This window comes from Diaporthe amygdali (assembly GCF_026229845.1).
Source record: "Diaporthe amygdali strain CAA958 chromosome Unknown NODE_37_length_474048_cov_65_229390, whole genome shotgun sequence".
Taxonomy (NCBI): domain Eukaryota; kingdom Fungi; phylum Ascomycota; class Sordariomycetes; order Diaporthales; family Diaporthaceae; genus Diaporthe; species Diaporthe amygdali.
The window spans coordinates 363,510-383,230 of NW_026517057.1; the positions used below are offsets into that span (position 1 = coordinate 363,510).

Sequence of the window (19,721 nt, forward strand, 5' to 3'; positions counted from 1 at the left end):
GATTGCATTTAGCATGCAATTATAACGAAGGCTGAGTTGTCAACAACGTCAACCTGAACGCAACCTTTTTATCTTTCCCTGGCACAGATCTCAGGAGACGACGATCGTGTAACATCGAAACCCGCATGTGCTTACGACGCTGAAAATAGTGTGGATTTAAACGCGTAAACCTGGTGTAAGCCCTTCCCGCCTGGACCAATAGCGTTGCACCAATTCATCATCTCTCTTGGCACCTATCCACTATACTCGTTCTCCCACATACCGAGGGCCGGGAATAGATCCGAATTAATTTACATAGCATACAAGTCGAGATGGCTATCGTGGGTGAAGATCGACATCGACAAAATAAAACATCGGCCATCCTCCACTCAATTGTGCATTTCGTTCACTCATCATCAACATCGCTTGATTGTCTCTTACTAGTCTGTCGTTAACCAACTGTCTTTCAATTACTTTCGCTGAAGTCTCACTTACACAATTATAACTGTCTTATAAAGCTGCCACGCGATTGTGCCAATATGAAGGTGTCCTCCTTCCTGGCAGCCAGCCTACTGGCCGTCACCGAAACAATAGCTCATTCTGAGTCCCTTTCTCGTCATGAGGTCGCACGTCGATCTGCCATGTCAAAACGCTGCGAGGCCAATGCCAGCAGTTTCAACAGGAAGCGCCACGAGAAGGCAATGGCTAAGCGTGCTTGGGGAGCTGGTAACACGACAGTCGAGATCACTACCGAGTCATCATACTGTAAGCCCATGAGATGAATCCCTTGTTTGTGGCTAGGCTCAAATGCCCTCAAGGCCGCTAGTTCCAACAAAGCTCCGCGAATAGAGCTTGTGACTCTGTGGATCAACCTTAGACGCCCGTGGTGACTGACAGAATGGAACAGACGACACTCTGCAAAATGACACCTGCGTGTTGACACCCGACGTCACACCTGGCCCATACGTGTGGCCTCGCTCGCAAACCCTTCGCCAAGATGCAACAGAGGACCAGCCCGGTGTCCCATTGTGGATGGATATCGGTGTTCTGGATATGGCTACTTGTGAGCCCCTGGAAGGCGTGCTCGTGAGCTTCTGGCACTGCAACGCAACGGGCTCTTACTCCAGCTTCACGGCTCTATCGCCCAACACCGGTTTCCCCACACTGCTCGAAGAGCTCAACATCACGGATACCTACGAGCTTGGCGTGACCGACCTGCACACTGACGACACGACGTGGCTACGTGCTATGTGGCCTACCGATGCCAACGGAATGGTGGAAATGAAGACTATCTTCCCTGGCTTCTACATCGAGCGAGCTATCCACATCCACGTCCAGGTCTACACCGACTGGACTCTTCACGACAACGGCACTGTCACGTCTGGCAACCTGATCAGCACTGGGCAAGTCTACTTCGACGAGGCTCTGGAGCAGCAAATGATGGCCTTGGAGCCGTACGCGTCGCACACCGAGATCAACCGCACTACGAATGCCGAGGATTCCGTGTACAGCCAGGACACGGAAGGTGGCTACAACCCTGTTTTCAGTGTTGTTGCTGCTGATGGGGAGAATGTTGAGAATGGTATGATCGGATATATCACAGGTTAGCTTTCAAACCCTTCGAGTTCTCATCTTTTTCATCGAAGTAAATGCTGACTTTGGTCTCACAGTTGGTGTCGACACTACAAATCTCCTGACCAACACAGATAACACAGCTCCTTGAATGATATGAACTGTACTACCCGTGCACAAGTTGATAGACTCAGCGGATACTTCTCATAGAGATAGAAGAAGAATTAGATTGCTATTTAGAACAAACAAAATAGAAACCAAGTCATGAAGTTTTCGTGTGCCATGGAATCTCGCTCCCTGACGCTCGCATTTAGGTACATAACACGCAACCCGCTTTTCACATCCGTCTAGTGCAGACCCGAATGATCTCTTCGCCGGACGAAAAATACGCCTCTCCGTTCGCACATTTCGGCAGTCGCACTTCCTCTTCAAATGAGATGGCTGCCGTGTCAATCACTGGCCTCGTCTCGTCACACAGGACGGCCTTTGCTTCTGCTGTGCTGAGCAACTCAAAGGAGAATGCAGCGGATGCCTCGTCGATGAATAACTCCATGCGGCTGCTCCGGAAATATGATACGCCAGCCCTTCCTGGATTGAAAATTATCTTCCGTCGCTGTTTCAGTCTCGCATACACCGTATGAAGAGCGTTAATACTTTCAATAGAGCCACCGGTCTCACCGTTGTCGTGGTGTCCAGTGCCATCAGCTCTATCGCCTATGTCGTCCAACGGAGGGGTATAATCATCGGTTGTGTTGCCTTCTTGGCCTTCGTCCCCGGGTCCATCGATCGAGTCTTTTCCAGTTTGATAATTATCCGCGCTGTGGACATCCATATGATTGCTGGTGAGTGCACCTTCATGGCCTTCACTTACGCTCAAGAACTTAAATTTGTCGGGTTCTGAAATGATAGAAGTTGGAGGTTCTGTCAATGTCGATGTGGATAGGTGGAATGAGAAGATGCTGCTCTCGTTGTGTGACTCTATTGGAGGTCTCTTCGTGAGTCCAATCAGTCTTTCCAAGGTTTCTGAAATCTGAGTCTCTAGAACCATGTTCAAGCTGTCTTGCAATGGCCCATTCTGGTATGCAGCGGGCAGCCGCCAACCTTTGTACAGCCTTCCATGTGACTTCGGCACCCGGTATTTGCCGTGGATCCCGATTAGAGTATTGCAGAGAGCACAAGCTTTCTTGCTCGAAGCCAGAATTCGCGGTCGATACTCATTAGCATGTGTGTTCTCACAATGAACCAGGAGTTGGATTTCGGCGTGGACCTTGGCTTCTTTGAGTATTTCACGGACATTATCAGAGTATTTTCTTGCGGACGACCTCGCCAAGTCTCTGAGCCACTCTGGGAGTGTTTTCATCTGGACAGGTTCATTTTCGTATTGAAACCTTGACAGAGACTGCCAAAGATTCAAAGTTTCGGGGCTCTTGAATGACATGTCTTTCGGTTGGACCGCCATGCCGACTGTTTGGACCCGTGCGGCACGAAGAATAGGGATACGTCTGGCTCTATGACAGAGCAATGATGCGAACTCTCTGTATCTGCGGATTTTGGATAAGCAGCTGAGAAGCCATGTTCTCAGCTGAGGGGCCATATCTTGATTTTTGATGGAGGCAAGCAGTCCTGCGAGGGGTACGTTATCAACAACCCGAGCAACTGAAATCACGAGCCTCGAGACATCCTCGTGGCGCGCAGTATCTGAAGCCTCTAGTCTATCCAATTGGTCTAGAAGAGTTTCCAAATCTGATCGGTATCTTTTTAGGCTGTGCATGTGCATATGCGTGCCGTTTTCAGCGGCCGCGTCCTGCCAGGGAACAGTCATAAAATCTCTCAGGACATGTCCAATGTAACGTTTGTTGCGTTTTCGATCTTTGTAAGAGACTTTGGAGTGTCTCGATCTCAAACGACTCATGATCCGCTCATGACACAGAGCAACAACATCATTGAAGACGGCCTCTTTGACTTCGATTCGTGTCCGTTTGCTAGAACCTATTTGAATTCAGCCTGATGGACTCATCAAACTGTGTCGAGTGACTTACCAGCGGAGAGTAGTCTCAATCTTCTGAAAATCTGTTCGAATCCTTTCTGGACCCGTCTCAAGATCTCATTGCCGTCGGGTGGCAGACGTTTGTTGATGGCCACCATGATTTGGCACCCTCCGATACCAGGAAGTTCTGCGATGCAGACACCCATAACATGATTCGGACAATCTGAAACCCCAGCCAGGAAAGCCAGGTTGGTTGAAAGCTCTCTTTCTTGCTGGACGGATAGAATCCTTCTCTCAACATTCCACTGCCCAGAGGCATTATTAGATGAGCTGCTCAAAAAGCTTCGTGGCCTCTGGTCCAAAAGCTCAAGCAAGGCGATATTCTGAGCAGACCTCACCGCTGGAGAAAGGCTCTCCGGTTGGATCAAGCGTGGTGACGTGCTGCCTCCCTCAGATACTATGTACTTGGTTTTCCCTTCTTTGGGACCATTGAGCAGCGACGTTGGCTGTTTGTTCACACTCTGTACTTTCTCATCTTGGATTGCTTGTTGTTGAGAGACGGTCGAGGCCTTCTGTTTCTGGTTAGACTTCTTCGTCATCCTAGCAAGGCCCTGTCAAGTTGGCCTCATGAAATCGGTTGGCAGTCACTGAACTTCAAACAAGGTAGGCACGACAAAAGTTATGAACGAGGCTATTGTCGATGATGCTCAGATCTTTAAAATTGTGTTTGGATGGTATTAAAGTTGCTAAGTGAAGCTGATGGGTGACCGCTAGTATGTGCAAGAAAGCTCACGGTAGCATGAAGAGTATGGGGACTGGTGCTTTTGATTGGTCACCCTGCAGGAGGCCCACGACCTCCGCACCGAATCTCAAATTCCACAGCGTTCACTTTCGCCCTGATCACCATAACGGTAGTTCCATGGGTATTCTCCGCACAGTTGTGACACCGACAAAGCACGGACAGTGTATTCAAGGACCTAATGTCTGGGTCAAAGGCTTGATCTCTGAGACATGGCGCCATGTAATGTTGAAAGTGAAATCTAGATCCAGGCCTAAACTTACAAAGGAGAAGATGATCAGCAATCTCGATGTAGGGCTCGCAGTTGGACGAAGTACTAAAATGCCAAGGCATAACCAAGTTTCTTGAATTAAATTCCTACCTAGATATTCGATCGACTCGGATTATAGTTCCGCAAACCTATTGTTTCCCCGTTGAGCAGCGAATTAATCTGTAAAGATATGTTCCATCGTCGCAGGTAAGTTATAGGATCTCAACTACCAAAATCTTTCGTCTCTTCTTGCCGAATTATAACGCAGGTGGTGTTGCCGTGACGTACACGTCAAAGCACAGCATATGACAAAGCTATATTGAACTTGTAGGACTCGAAGCTCGGGCTGCTCAGTCAAAGGGAGGAACATCTGTCTGCATTTTAGACAACAACGTGTTTATTTAACAAATGATCTATTTTGTTTAGATGAACAGTTGCGTATAATACCCCCATTTCCAACCCTCTGATGCTGTTGTTGAAATTCTAAAGACAATTGTTCGTAGTATTTAAAGCAAGTGAGATAAATAAAGAAGGTTAGATAGTAAAGCGAACGATGTGTTCGCCTACTTGGGATCCATCACACAAAAGACACGGTCATAACAAGGGGAGAATTCGATTGAACATCACGTACACAATCAGAACAACACCACCATGCTCAAAAACAAAACATAAAAACATTATTGCATGACCCTCCTCAACTCACTTATTTGCCCGTATAGAAGGTTGGTAACAGAAATGATTTGTATAAGAGCTTCTCTTAAAGAACGTTATAACAAGAGACGTTATTCCGACAGAGGTTGTCCTATAACAGATCATTCTATAGGGGGTTATTCTATGCTTGTTCATCCTAGAGTCCCCTACCCCTCTTTTTTTCTTACTTTTTCATTCCTATACTAAAGAGATACTATAGCCGTGAATCGACTACCCAAGTATAGGCTCGTGTATGATTGGAAGCCAAATTTTACTTCGTGGAGTCATGGAGGAGATTTGGAGTGACTTGTTCTACATTTAGTGTGTACCCTATACGACTAGTCCTTAAGGGTTCAAGACCAATAGAAAAGTGACATGGTTACAGCCTATCTATTCCTAAAGAACGTCTCGCCTTGTTCGGCAATCTGTAGACACTTTCAAGCTCGACTCCACATCAGGTGACCTAAACCATGATCATTGGCGCGAACCGTGGAGATCAACGCACGAGCATTGCATTTTTGGCATCATATCGGAAAGCGCTTGCGTGCTGCCTTGCCCATCGGACGAAAATGAGTGGATGGAATTGCGCAACGTCCCAAATGATAGGCCACACGGGTGCTTCCCTTTCATTTGGGGCTCACCTAGTACAATGGCAACGGCCCAAGCTTTATGTGCTTGTGTTCGGCTAGTCGCTTCCGTTTTATCTAGAAAATCTAAAAGATCATCCTTCCAAGGAAAATGGCAAGGTTCGTCCCACGTGGCAATTATAGTTCCTGCAACGGAAACGGTTTTCACCGTTCCGGCTTCAAGGAGCCTGATTATTCAGAACTTTGCCTCGAACTCAATCCTCGGACCAAATGTATACCCGGGAGAACCCATCGGCAACATTGCACGTAGGTATCACAGGAAGAGGCCATCATGCAAGTGAACACGCTAGCTATGCGCGATGGAGCTGAGTAGATATCACGGCAAATTCCATTTGGTCATTCTTGTGGAATGTTACCACCAACACTCTCCCCTGCATACAGAACGAGAAAGCCTGGAGTAAGGTCTGGATCCTCTCGATCCATTCGCAGCGGTGGCACCGAGTCAGGAGTGGAGACGGCGAAGACAATTCTGCGGGGACCGCCCCTACTTGAACACGTTTTGTACACGTTTTGCACATGTGTCTCGACGACCCTGGCAAAGCCTGCCCACTTTGTCGGGCCACAGGGAGCCTGTCCCTGTTTGACCGTTTCCCCTGAAAGTAGGGGCGGATGTGGGCAGATTGAACGAGCCCATCACACCGGAACGTTGACGACATCGCTTCGGGAGCTGTGGATTCTTCAACAGGCGGACGATGATAACGAAAAGCAAGATCGGTGTGGCAGTCGACTGCTGTGATCAGCTTCGACGGTGACTTCCCGTAGATGTGATAACAACTGCTGGGCAATGCGCGCCTCAGCATGTAAAACCAAACGTTCGGTCATTTTGTGTGGAGTCCTCCGAAGTCAATGCCGCACCTTATCCGACACGAATGTTCCAATTACCATAGAAAACAATTTTGGTCCCGAGAATCAACCCGAGCCCGGGGCTTTGCCCTTTAAGAAGCCATTCCTCGAGTCTTCGACGCGTCTTTCCTTTCCTCAAGGTTCTAATGGACGCTCGGTTCGAGGTTCGTTTCACCTGCTCATATCATCAGCTACGCGACTCCAGCAGACGAACCACCCAGACCTTCGACCCTTGTATAGTGTGGTTGTATTGGGAAGACAGGTTCCAATTAACCCTGTCTCTTCAAGCAACTACAAGCGCGCCTGCCGACTGATCAGCTTATTCCTGAATATTTCGAGAACAAAAGGCCCACCATTCAGACGAACCCACCCTCCAGGCGGTCGACCCAGTCAAGGGCATTCTACTATCTTATCCACACCTATCCACCTGACGGAAGTGTCGGTTATAAATCGTGTGGTCGCTCAGACGAACAGCTGGAATCGTTGCCTACTATACTCCCTCTCCAATGTGGCCGTATGACCAACACCGACCCTTACATCTGATCCGCCGCCGCTCACGTCCACAATGGCTACCAAACCCATGAGCTTGTCCTCAGTCTTGTCCAAGATCGAGGACACTATCTCACTCGCCCACCTCATCACGGAAAGCAACATCAAGGCATATGTTCTGCCAGTCTCGCTCTTCTCGATGCTAAGCCTGGCATCGGGAGGAGTCACAACCTATCCCCCAAGCTGGTACGATGTCGCCACGGCTTTTCCAAGAGCACTGCTCTACATCTGGTTGTACGTCTTTCACTTCGACCTCAGCAACCAGAAGGACCCGGAGTCCATCGAGGAGGACAAACTCAACAAGCCCTGGCGCGCTATCCCGTCAGGCAGACTCAGCATCGAGAGCGCCCAGAGGTGGTACGTCGTCGCGACCTGCCTCTTGTTGATCGCCAGTCTATTGCTCGGCGGCTTTCCAGAGGCACTTGCCTTCATGGTTGAGACCTGGGTGTACGATTATGTCGGTGCCAGCTCTTGGTGGGGCAAGAACATCATCAACGCCCTGTTCTACTCGACTGGCCAGCTTGGCGCAACTCGCGTAGCTGCGATGAAGTCCGCGACCATGACGAGGGCCGGCTATGAGTGGTGCGCTCTCCTCGGCCTCAACACTCTCACAACTGTTCAGATCCAAGATTTCAGGGACCAGGAGGGCGACGGCGCCCGCGGCAGACGCACCGTGCCCTTGGTTGTGGGAGACGGCCTGTCTCGCGTGATGACGTCTCTGTTCATCCTCTTCTGGTCAATTGCGTTGCCCATCTACTGGGAAAGCCGCTTCCTCGAGGTCCTGTGGCCACTTTTGACGGGAGGTTTTGTTGCGGCCCGGTTGCTGCTGTACAGGTCTGCCAAAGCCGATCGCATGACGTTCCATCTTTACACACTGGCATGGCTCCCGGCGCTCTACGCTATTCCATTTGTTACTAAGACCGGCATGCTGCGATTCTGGAACTAGAAGTTATGATAGATTAGACTGGGGATGTCTTGTTAGAATAGCAAGTACCGGCGCTAGTGTCACTGGTTTATAATCAAGAGGCGCAAATGGAGTTGGAGGACAGCGGGATTGAGATTGTACCTAGGTAATTCAATGAAAGCACCTGTTTCGCGAGCATGGTAACTTTGCACATGGATATGAGACATTGTCATCAGGCATAGATATTGTCAGTGGCCCGATTCCAGTGTCAGACAGCGTATCATGCAGGTTCCTTGCTGAGCAAACCCTGTGTCTCCTGATGTCTCCGAACTAAGACCCCCATGGACATATTAAGTTCAAGGATCAGCCGGGGAAGAAGGGATGGACGGGCGAGGGGCGGGCCGAGTCATCGCTCCATGGCTAAGATTGAAATTGGACTCACATCATACGAAAGTGCTGCAAGGACGGAGATGCTAATACAACCTTGCTCGGCTAGAAGGCCAGAAATCGACCTATCTCTGAGGGTTGCCGATCTCTGAACTCTATGTATAGCAGACTGAATCTCCGAATCCTTGCACTTGCAGGCATTAGAATCTTGGACGCCCAACCCGGCCGTCTGGGCCCTGCGCTGTACGTGCAGATGGGAGCACTAGTAAGGACGCAAGTTTTGCTTTTTTTTTTGTTCTGTTTCACTCAGCGAAAAGTTCCGGACTGGGCCCGAAAAGCTCAGTGGACCCCCGCGTGCGGGACTCGGTCACTCGGCTCGAACTCGCTGCGCGTACGTTGCGTTGAAGCTACATTGCAATTCTGGGCCGGATTCCAAAGTCTTCCTAATCGTTCCGACTATACCGGTGGGTGACTGTTTGACTCGCTCACCCTGCACTGCCTCGTGGTCTGAGGCGGAGCCCCACAAGCCGAAGCTTTGGGATTCGCGACAACTACCGGCCGCCTGCACCAAGATGGAGCCCAGTCAGCGCATGTATGCTCACCCATGCACCAACGCCTGCAGAGATTTAACCCATTCAAAGGCTCATTGTCCTTTTACTGATAAAGTTGCGATTGAAAAGCCAATAATCGAGAGTTCCTTTCCTCCGTGCCGATCTATGCCAAGCCTGTCTAGTGAAGATCTCGCACGCCTTCCCGGGCAGCACCCAGGTGCCCTTCGTAAGCTAGTCATTGACAGTGACAGCCGAATTTAAAATCGAAAGAGACGGGACGAGCTGGAAATTAGGCATCGAGTAAAGTCAAGGGTTGCGCAGGCAAAGTCAAGAGAAACAAAACAGTCGTTGAAACTCCACGAATTTCGGTGAACTGCCCTTTCAAGTTCGCGATCTCGCTGAATGTGGGAAGAAATGTATATCGGCATCTCGTGGACGTGTGGGTCTTCTGCTGAGAGCAGTTTCAAACGCCGACTTCTCAAATTGATATCAGGGTTTCTTTGTGCATCTGCATTAGCCGGGATTCTGATTTACCGGCAGGGAATCATGAGAAAACACAGTTCTGGGCCTTCCAACGTGCAAGGAATTATGGCCCCATTGACCCACTTTAACACACCCAATGTGGTGGATAGTCATCCTGCAATATGATGCATTTTCTTCCCTTTGCGGGGCTTGCTTGGAATTTCTTGGAAATTTCAGGTTGCATATTGGCCAAATCTTCACATGCTCGACGTGACAACAGTTTTCTAGTTTTTGGCTCGGGGCCTGACGATTGTAAGCGAGGTCTTTCCTTGTTCACGCTGGCCACAACTTGAGATTAAATACTTTGTACTTCGATCCCATGAATTTGGCTTCACAGCCATACCGGGAGTATATGATATATATGTAAAGCTGACATGAACATCTTGATGAGACTTCAACGCGGATTGGTTTTCAATTGAACTTTACTTTCGATTGAGAGCGCATCTCCGTCAGACAGGTGAAATACTGTACTCTCCTGATGCCACATTTTCAACACGTCTTTTAACAATAGTCTACACTTCATTGAGCCGTCATAGCTGTAGAGCCAACGCATTCTTCATCACTTTGCTTATATTTTAGGAATTTACTCACCTCATAATACAGTGCTTGAAATTGAACAATTCTGGACAAAGTTGTGTTGATGTGCTGGAAGAGTCACCGTCGCCAGCTTGAAACGAATCAATTTGAGCTTCACGCGTGTCTGTGAAATGCCGGTACATGTGACGAACAATTCAACAAATCCAGTAAGTACGAATAATCGGCGACGAATTCGGGTGGTTGCCACAGGCATCACCACTGTCAAATATGTACACGGTGCTCTCGTTTAGATCCAGGATGACACGGGGTGTGGTTCTGGGAATTTATCCTACTGACCTCAACTATCAGGCGCAAAAGACAGTCATCAACGCACAACGGACTATGCACTGATCAGAAAGATAGAACAGTTCAACGAATATGGATGATTTGGACGATGCAATCAATGAAAGACTAATCGGTAGTGCGCCGCTGCAGTCGAACTGCAGAGGCACACGCGGCTCGAAACTGAAACTCGTAATATGCCTGCTCATGAGATTACTCATAACCTAAATCTTCCGAAAAATCTCCGGACACATGTAGAATGTATTGACAAAATCACCTCGGCTCTTCATTTTCAGACTCACCCAAGCATGTATCCCCGGACCTTGTTGAAGAGGTCTTCGCTGGACTATCTCGAGCGCCCTCGTATATCTTTCCCTGCACAACGGGGAAGTGATCGTTGACTCCTGATAGTATCGTTCAATTCGCTTTCGTGCCTCCGCATCATGGGACACGTAGGCGTCAATTGGGAAATGAACCGTACCTACTGAGCTGCCTGGCGCACTACTCGTAAAGGCAAAACACGATATCAGTGGTTTGCTGGTGAAAGGTCCGAAAGATCCGCCAGACATCGCTAAGCAGAAGCGCTGAATCTCATAGGAGTCGGAGCTTGATTCACACAGAGCGTCGTGCTTTCGTGCGACTTCTGCAGCTGTTGCATTTGGGTGCGCAACATATACCTTGACGCGAGCCTCGGCGTTGTGGCATAGGTCGAGCGAGAAATAGATCACATACTCATCCGGCGACATTTGTTGCTTCAACTGAGCCCATGACTCTCCGAGGCCAAGGCGGGAGAGTGCTTCACAAGTGGTGGCCGAACGTGCCGCAGGTGATCTGCCTGAAGCTGCACTTGGGTCGAAGTAGACTTTCCAATGTGGCTCCGAAGATGGTAGCAGCGCGCAGCTGTGCCACATTGCCATGGTAGCGTTGCCATTCTTGGATTTCTCGGGTAGTAGCAGGTCGCGAATCAGGTTGAAACGGTCCAACGAGACACTTTTGCCACACTCTGTCGCGATATTCTTAGTCACACACAAAGCTTCATTCCGTAGGCACATCCAAGTATTCTCGTTGGGCTGTGCCTCGACGAGGAAGCGCAATTCTGCGTCGCCTGTACGCTGCGAGATAGCTACCGAGTACTCATGTGGTGCACCGTCATTGGTTACATTCGACACAAAGCCATTGTATCCAGGCTCACTCGGAATAGCTGCGTGACCCCATGCTTGTGCTGCCAATCCGAAGGCATTCTGTAGCTGTTGCCCTGCCGCCGCACTATGCTTTAGTGAAGAAGAGAGAATGGCGAGCTGCCGGCTGACGGCCTCGATATATGTTCCAGTGATGGTTTGGTCCGCCTTTACAGGTTTCAAGCCGCAGGAGAAGTGTCGCAGACGCATAGTCTTTCCTCGTGTTATGACAACGTTTGGAACTGTGTGTCTTCTGCTGTGCAGCTCTTGGATGGCAGCGACCGTGTATTCTATGTGATCGTCTGACATGACATGGCGCGGCACGGCGAAGCGAACGAGGTTGGGAATTTTGGCCCGCTCCTGTGGCGCCTTCAAATCCCAAGCCCATCCGAAGGGGCCTGCTTCGACGGCACGTATTCCGTAATCTTTGATCAACTCTAGGGTGAAGCCGACGGACGCGAAGTCACCAGGACTTCTACCGCACCCGAGGAAAAAATCGTCCATGTTGAGGTAAATTGCGTGGCCTCCCGGTGGAGAAAAAACGGAGATTCCAGCAGCTTGCACCTTTACTGCGAAATTCTCGACTTGGGTGATGCGACTCTCGAGGTAAACCTGTTTGGTGACTTCGTATAGCCCTGCTGTAGCGGCCATCAGGTCTCGCCCACTCACTGTACGTGCAGTCTTTTAGTATAAGTGATGTCCAAGACGATTTCAAGCGCCGCAATGTAGGTACTCACTGCCACCATAAGAATCATTCCCGTACGTGAGGATCTGTCGCTCTTTCAAGAGTAGACCAATGCCGGGATACTTTTGAGCAAAGTGGCCTTCGTCACGAAAGCATAAGACGCCCCCCATGTTAGACAATCCATCCTTCTTGAGGCTGATAGTGAAACCTTCGGCGTACGAAAACATCTCCCGTACTATCTCCGAAATCGACTTGTTGGCGTACGCAGCTTCATACCTTTGGATGAAGTAGGCATTTTCAGCAAATCGACAGGCATCGAAGAAAAGTGGAATGCCTTGGCGGTGTGCTAGCGATGCTGCGTCTTGAATATTGGCCATGGAGACAGGCTGAGCTGCGGCCCAATTGTTTGTGATCGTCATCAACAACATAGTGACTCTTTGAGGATTCTCAAACATGAATTCCTCCGTCAGACCAATATCCAGATTACCCTTAAAGGGATTCTCCCTGCCGATGAGCTCTGGTGGGAAAGGATCGTTCAGCCCAGGCTGTGTAAAAGTTTGGAGCTCAAAGCCCGAAGCGACGGCGTTAGCGCCGGTTGTATCGAAAAATCCGTTGCTGATAATGACAGGAAGATGAGTTGTATCATTTGGCACTTCAGAGATGATACTGCTTAATGTTGAGAAGAGCAAATTCTCGGCGCAGCGCCCCTGAGGGACGATGAAGAAGTTGGGGCGCTCAAGCTGGTGAGGCCCTATTGAATGTCAGCTATGGTCAAAAATCAAAATGCAACGACTAGGGATGTTATTAGAAGACGAGAACACGGTACTACTCGCCTCCATTAACGAAGCCTGCCTGGTCGGGTGTCATGAGCTTATTGCGATATAGTTCAACACTCGCCGACGCTGCGAGCACCTCTCGGTACGCATGTTGCCGCTCATCTCCGCGTTCGAAGATATCTCTAAATGCTTCAAGAAGACAATAATATCCCCAGTTCCGCCCGTAGCTCTCGTCCCCTCTCATCACTTGACACAAAGCTAAATCAGTACAACGGACTCAATGCTCTATAACGATTCAATTTCCTGAGCCAGCAATGGGTATGGCCCAGCAACACACATCGGAAGGCATCAATGTTGTAGTATCGAGGTCAAAGTAAATTGTAGGACGTGCTTACAGGCCGCCCACTGAACATCCGTCATCGCCGAGGTCCCGGAATCGGACAGATAATCGCAAGTGACCAGGCCGGCGGGGAAAGCAAATACGTTGTACTCAACGTCTTTGAGAATTTGTTCGCGCTCTTTCGGGGCCACGGTCAAGAGAGATCTCACTACCAGTGCGTTGTGCGCTGGCGCAGAGGGCCTTTGAGAGGATGATCCGGTCATGCTTGAAGGTGTCGGGTTGGTAATAGCAGATCGATTTTGTCGCAGGTTCTGAGGCCGAGAAGGACAGGTGAAGTGGCAAGCATGGGGATGGCACTCCATAAATACTTCTCTGATAAGTACTTACAACAGGCCCAATGAATAATATCTGAGTAAATACCTCTCAGGGTCTACCATAAACCCACCTCCCCTCCTCCCGCACACTCCTTGCCTTTCAGAAGCTCAGCTCTTCTTCTGTTGCAAGGATCGGGCGTGACTTGTATGTAGAGACTTCGACCTTCAGCTTGTGTCTTGATTCAGGATGCCTACTTTAGCAATATTGCCATACATCAAACTCATCCACTGGAAGTTCAGGCTGGCCAAGGCTCTTGGCGAAGAACTGCTAGCAAGGGTTGAGATCCAAGTAAGCTGACACTTGGCAAACTTGTAAGCAACACACGTCGTTGCCCTAAATCTCAAGTCGTGATTGTAATTAGACCATAGCATGTTGTTCAAGACATTCGGCGGTTTGCTCTATGTACTTATTAAGCCAACGATCGCATAGCGAATTGGACTGCGACGTCATCTTTAGTGTCTGCTGTGCAATGTCTTTTCATTCGCTACGGACGCATTATCTCAAAAAGATCCGCACTCGTCGCCAGACTCAGCTTTGCACAAGTGAGGTCAATAAATACTGTCAGAATCCAAAGCAGCCCGCTCTCTGGGGTCCTCTGATGGAAAAGATCTTTGTGCTAATCGACGTGACAAATCATCACCACATCAAGCTTGATGGAGCTCCAGAGTCCGACTTGATAGGCCACAGCAAGCCACAATTGATCAGCCCCGAAATTCCTGATGCCCCCCTGAATGCAGTGAGCACATAGATTTCCACGTGTGCTTAGTGGCGTCCTTTTCTGTTTTAAGAAAAAAAAAAGGTTCTTGGCGAGAACAGAATGGCAATATAGGACCAATGCCACCCGTAGACATGGCATGGTAACACTCTAGACGTGGCCATGCTGCGAGAGCTTTCAATGTACACAGCAGTCTCGTGGCATTTAAAAACCTTAAGTAATTGGACTCTATCTGTAATAGGCTTGTGAACAGGCTTGGATAGCAACATAGGAATCATCTCTCGTGCACTCGCCTGTCAGCAGTAGCAGCAGATGTATCTATTGCAGTTCCGCTGCTTCTTGGAGCTAATCACCGATTCATATTGATATTAGTGTTCATATGCACCCGGGCACTGGACCAATATCAACTGCAGGTCCGCTTACCGTAGGGCTGAATTACGGACTCTTGGCTCTCACGGACAGAAAACCATAATCATGATTCCACATGTGACACGTACGAATGCTTGTTCCTGAGTGGTCCTGGAGATGATCAATGATAGAGTTCAGTCCAATGTCATCCCCTTTTACCGACATGATGGGCGCGCACTGCACTGACTTGCAAGAGACGATTGGGTCCTGAATTCTCAAATGGAAAATGCTTGGTATGGGAGCAAATTGACGCAGCTCAGAGCCCAAAATCAATCTATTTTCCTGAATATTCATCCCTTGTATTGGGCTGTCCCTGAATCTGGAGTAGTCGCGAGGTTAGAATCTGACTGTGCTGAAGGTGAGGCAGGGTGAGTCTACAGTGAGCTTTACTGAGTGTGGCTGGGTTGGTTAAACTTGCCCTGCAGGCATTACACCTGTATCAAGATGCCGGTAGCCCAGATCCTGTACCAGGTTAGTACGCAAATGACAACCTCGGAGCACTAGACACATCCCGTGGCTAGGTAGATAGGTCCTAGACACCCAAGTCCTGGATTCTGGTTGTAAAGATAATTAATCTATAAAACTATATAATATTATATCTTTTTTATTAGTATAGTTTTACCATGAAGGTATAGTTCTTAGCTTTACTTTAGCGAAGCTGGTTAATAACACTGTTTTGCTTCTACTAGGCAGCTTCCTGGTAAGGATAAACCAGCAGAATACAGACATCACTTTTAAAACTTTAGAGCCTAAGAATATTAACAGCTGTATTAGCTTTTATATTATGCTAATGGAAACAAGCCACGAGTACTCAGTATTCAGAATATTGTGAGCATGGCTATAGATGAGCTGATAGCGGATGATCATGATTCGACCTTGCGGATAGCATTGATAAATTATGGGTCCCAGTCTATTGAGCCGATTTCTCAAGTCCTAGGCAAGCTTTTGAGACGGAAGGTAGTTTTCTGTAAGAATATACATTATAGTGAGTTAAGGGAACGGCAAGAAGGCTAAGAAAGGACACACAATTAATGTCTGTGGTGCTTTGTTTAATGAAGTATAACCTAGCATTTAGTTAGTGAGAGTAGAGTATTGAGAGCAATCTGTGCTATTTCGGCTGAAATGGCCAGGCTATCCCACTAACGAAGACCATGTATTTTGGATGCATCGACTCCATCGACTCAAACTGTGTTGGCTGTCGCAAAAAGATAAATTCTGTCCATCTCCGAGCCCGCACTACCCGGGCGAGAATAGAATATACTCTGCGTAATGCGTTATTTTTGGGTTTGTCCTCCTGCCGCCGAGTAGCCCACATCTTTTGTCATTAGCCCGTTACTGCGAGTTGACAAAAGCGGCAGCAATATATATAGTCTCTGTCCTGGGGGCGGGGGGCCGAGTCCTGGGGGCCGACTTCAGCTCCAAGATTGGCGGCTAATTAAGCCTGCCTATGGAAATGGGGAACTGAAATTTCTTTTTAGATAGTGGAGTTGTACTGCCGTTGCTGGTGCATACTGCCCAACGAGACGTGCAGTACTCTGCGGCACAGCGCTGGAATGTCTGCCACACAATGTGACAATATCTTAGAAAGCTGCGCCCACCTCAACTGGAAAATAAAAAAAGGCGGCGTGGATCTCAGCTCTCTTTTCTTCCTTTCTGCAGAATCGTCGTCGATCCGCTCATGGTACCGCAGCTTTGGCAAGACAGAGAGAGAATCATTGGCAGACCCAGAACCACTCAGGCAGATTCTTCGGTGTTACGCCTTGGGCCTGAGCACACTTCCAAGGGCACAGTGAGGCTGAGTTGGCCATCGGCGATTGTGTGCCCATGCAAGCCATTGGGGAATCCATTTAAAATGAACCAGCAGTTCCAGCTGATATGTCTCGTCCTCACCTCAGCGCTACCCTTCTTGAGCCATTCTGCACGGCATAGCGGTGGTTCTCTTTGACGATTGCACTATTCCCGATTCCCAACCTTCATAAACATTAGTCCTAGTCTAGACGGCTTAGCTATGGTGAACGAAACAGCATGGACAGGGGCTGCGGAGGCCGTGAAATACGGCGTCCACCTCGGCATGTGGACCAATTGGTCCCGTGGCCGTGTCCTGGGAGCAACATTGACTCTGTCCCGCAAGGACGGGAACTATCTTCTTGCGTTCACAGCATTCTTCATAGGGCTCGTCTCTACGCGTTTCTGGCGTATCCTTTGTTTTATTCTGCACAACCGGTTCTCGACATCAACATCTCGCGACGCACTTTATCACCAACAACAAGCTATACTCCGCAATTCCGACTCGGCGGAATCAGGCCTCTTGGTACTTTGCCAGCTCGTCTGGGCATGGCACAAGACTGTCAAACGATCATTTGTCCGTGTGTTGCCTGTTATCGCAACGGCAGCCTTGTCCGCATTTGCCTTTACGATGGCGGGAGGTTTCTCTTCCTCCATATCCACGGGTGTTGGCAACGATGTTCTTCTCGATGGCTCAAACTGCGCGTTTGTAAACACCGGATATCCCGACATCGGGGCTTCAAGTGTCCTACAACCATATACATCGCGACGGTCAAACAGTGCCGCCAATTATGCTCAACAGTGCTACTCCACCAATGCCTCCGGTATGCTTGACTGTGGAACGTTTATCAAGGCCAGAATTTCTAGCTCAGTTGATAATCACACGCCCTGTCCGTTTGCCGAAGGCCTGTGTCAAAGTGATGCAAATATACGCCTCGATACTGGATATATTGACAGTCACGAGCACCTCGGATTGAACGCTCCCTTCGACGAGAGGGTCATCTTCCGCACTGTCCTTCAGTGTGCCCCTCTTGTGACCGAAGGATACACCAACGACATAAGCAACATAAGCACTCCGGCCCAGAACTACACAGCATACTATTACGGCCCTGACAGGTTCGGGCAAAATTACACATTCTCCACAACCAGCTGGGACACTCAGTACCTCCAGATAAGTGGAAACGAGTTTAAACTAACGTATGATGATTTGATGTCCTCTATGTCGGCTCTATCCCACCTCTGTGGCTGCTCTTGCTGACTCTAGCGGCTGAATCACAGTAATCTATTGACCGAAATGCTGAATGGCAGCGTTTTCCCCTTGTACTCCGATTTCACGCCTACTCCTGGTCTCTTCCCAGCAGACGGTGACCTGATGCTCACATTCCTAATTGGAAACGGGGTCCAATTCTTAGAGAGGACTGACGACCCATGGTATCGCGGGACTGTGCCTGGGGAAAACTTTACCTGGATCATGGCAAAAGGCCAGTCAATAATGAGCTACAGGCCAGAACAAGCTGCCTCACCCCTGGCTTGCCTACAACAGTATCAGTTCTGCAATCCTGCTCTACCGGAAGAAAGCCGCTGCGGTCCGCTAGCGAGCTTGCTCGACGCGCAGACCCGTGCAGCACATCTATTCAACATGACAGAAGACCAGATAGCGAACAACGACATCCCTGACACGCCGGCCGGCTCGCGGTATGTCTGGTTTCTCCAGTTCCTGACGCTCGCGACCATCGGTCTGGACGACCTGATCAACGCACTCGGGCCGAACTCGCTGGCATCTCAGCAAAGCCTGAATCGGAATGGGGGCATCATGGGCGTTATACCAAATAAGCAGTGGCAACTTGACGTGGAGAATTGGTGGGCTATATACATGGCATCTATGCAGGCGGGCATGGTCGACGTGGCCAATGGTCCAAACGACCCGGCGCTTGAGCCGTACGACATCCTTCCTTTTAACTCCCATGTCAAGAAGTTGTGCAATAACCAAGTAAGTAAAACCGAAGCACATATTGAAGTCACCCATAATCTCTGGTTGATAAGCTTATGCATTCACCTTTGTCATTTCCTCCCGGGCTGGTTTGGCACTTCAAGAGCACAACTAACGTATATTCTTTCCCCTCCCCTCAGAAAATCCTCAGCAGCGACTACACCTCATTCAGTGTGTTTGGGCTGTGTTTCATTTATGTCATCGGCGCTCTGATAATAGCAACTTCTCTTCTCCTCGAGCACATTCAGGCCTGGCTTTACCGTCGTCGAAATCTGAGGGAGTATGCCTACCTCGAATGGACAGCCAATGAGACCCTTCAGCTGCAGAGAATGGCCTACCAGGGCCTCGAATCAGGTCACTGGTCCCATTATACTGACCGCATCCCCCTGACTGAACCAGGCGATACGTTGGCTAATCTGGCTGGAAGCTACCCCTTCGACGGGAAGGAGGAGGCCGGCGCCCAGAGGAGATATTCGGTTAACAAGGGAAATGGCACGACCGTTATTACTGTGCAGGCAGCGCCCCTGACGCAGATCGAGACCGACGGGAGCTCAGGGACACCGTGCGATGATAACTCCCATATGGAGCAGGCCGGCGCGGGAAGGAGGCATTCGGTGGAGGTCGTTCCTGCCGGACATAGCCCACGGGATGAAGACGTTCACTCGCCAGCTCTCCCTGACGTGGATGCTAACCCTCAACCGCCTGCAGATGCAGCGCCCGTGACGGTTAATCCAACCACTCACCCTGGCGCTTAAGCAGTCTATGCCGGTCTAACGTTTTGGGTAGTGTGCACTTGATGTAAAAGACACCATATTTTGAAACTCGACGCGTTCCCCTAACTTGTATCCCAAGCATTAAAGTCTTGCTTGGCAATTTGCCTTTCATTAACCCGCATGTTTGAAGGGAGGCAGCGTGGTTGGGCGGACTGGAT

The 19,721-nt window shown here is 49.4% G+C and overlaps 5 protein-coding genes across 5 annotated transcripts; 3 read left to right on the forward strand and 2 right to left on the reverse strand.

The window, feature by feature from the left end:
* Positions 1–518: 518 nt before the first annotated feature.
* J7T55_002133 (protocatechuatedioxygenase beta subunit) lies at positions 519–1,702 on the forward strand (the record flags this gene model as incomplete). The annotated part of the gene is made up of 3 exons (XM_053133514.1): positions 519–744; positions 887–1,582; positions 1,650–1,702. The coding sequence occupies 3 exons, from the start codon at positions 519–521 to the stop codon at positions 1,700–1,702; spliced, it is 975 nt and encodes a 324-aa protein (XP_052988692.1).
* Positions 1,703–1,888: 186 nt separating this feature from the next.
* Positions 1,889–4,137, reverse strand: J7T55_002134 (uncharacterized protein; the record flags this gene model as incomplete). The annotated part of the gene is made up of 2 exons (XM_053133515.1): positions 1,889–3,513; positions 3,591–4,137. 2 exons carry the CDS (start codon positions 4,135–4,137, stop codon positions 1,889–1,891), a joined length of 2,172 nt encoding a protein of 723 aa, XP_052988693.1.
* A 3,195-nt stretch (positions 4,138–7,332) lies between these two features.
* Positions 7,333–8,262, forward strand: J7T55_002135 (uncharacterized protein; the record flags this gene model as incomplete). Its single annotated transcript, XM_053133516.1, has 1 exon — positions 7,333–8,262. One exon carries the CDS (start codon positions 7,333–7,335, stop codon positions 8,260–8,262), a length of 930 nt encoding a protein of 309 aa, XP_052988694.1.
* A 2,500-nt stretch (positions 8,263–10,762) lies between these two features.
* On the reverse strand, positions 10,763–13,780 carry J7T55_002136 (beta-eliminating lyase; the record flags this gene model as incomplete). The annotated part of the gene is made up of 3 exons (XM_053133517.1): positions 10,763–12,384; positions 12,454–13,152; positions 13,573–13,780. The coding sequence occupies 3 exons, from the start codon at positions 13,778–13,780 to the stop codon at positions 10,763–10,765; spliced, it is 2,529 nt and encodes an 842-aa protein (XP_052988695.1).
* Positions 13,781–17,023: 3,243 nt separating this feature from the next.
* J7T55_002137 (uncharacterized protein) lies at positions 17,024–19,545 on the forward strand (the record flags this gene model as incomplete). The annotated part of the gene is made up of 3 exons (XM_053133518.1): positions 17,024–17,997; positions 18,079–18,790; positions 18,931–19,545. 3 exons carry the CDS (start codon positions 17,024–17,026, stop codon positions 19,543–19,545), a joined length of 2,301 nt encoding a protein of 766 aa, XP_052988696.1.
* Between the last annotated feature and the right edge of the window lie 176 nt (positions 19,546–19,721).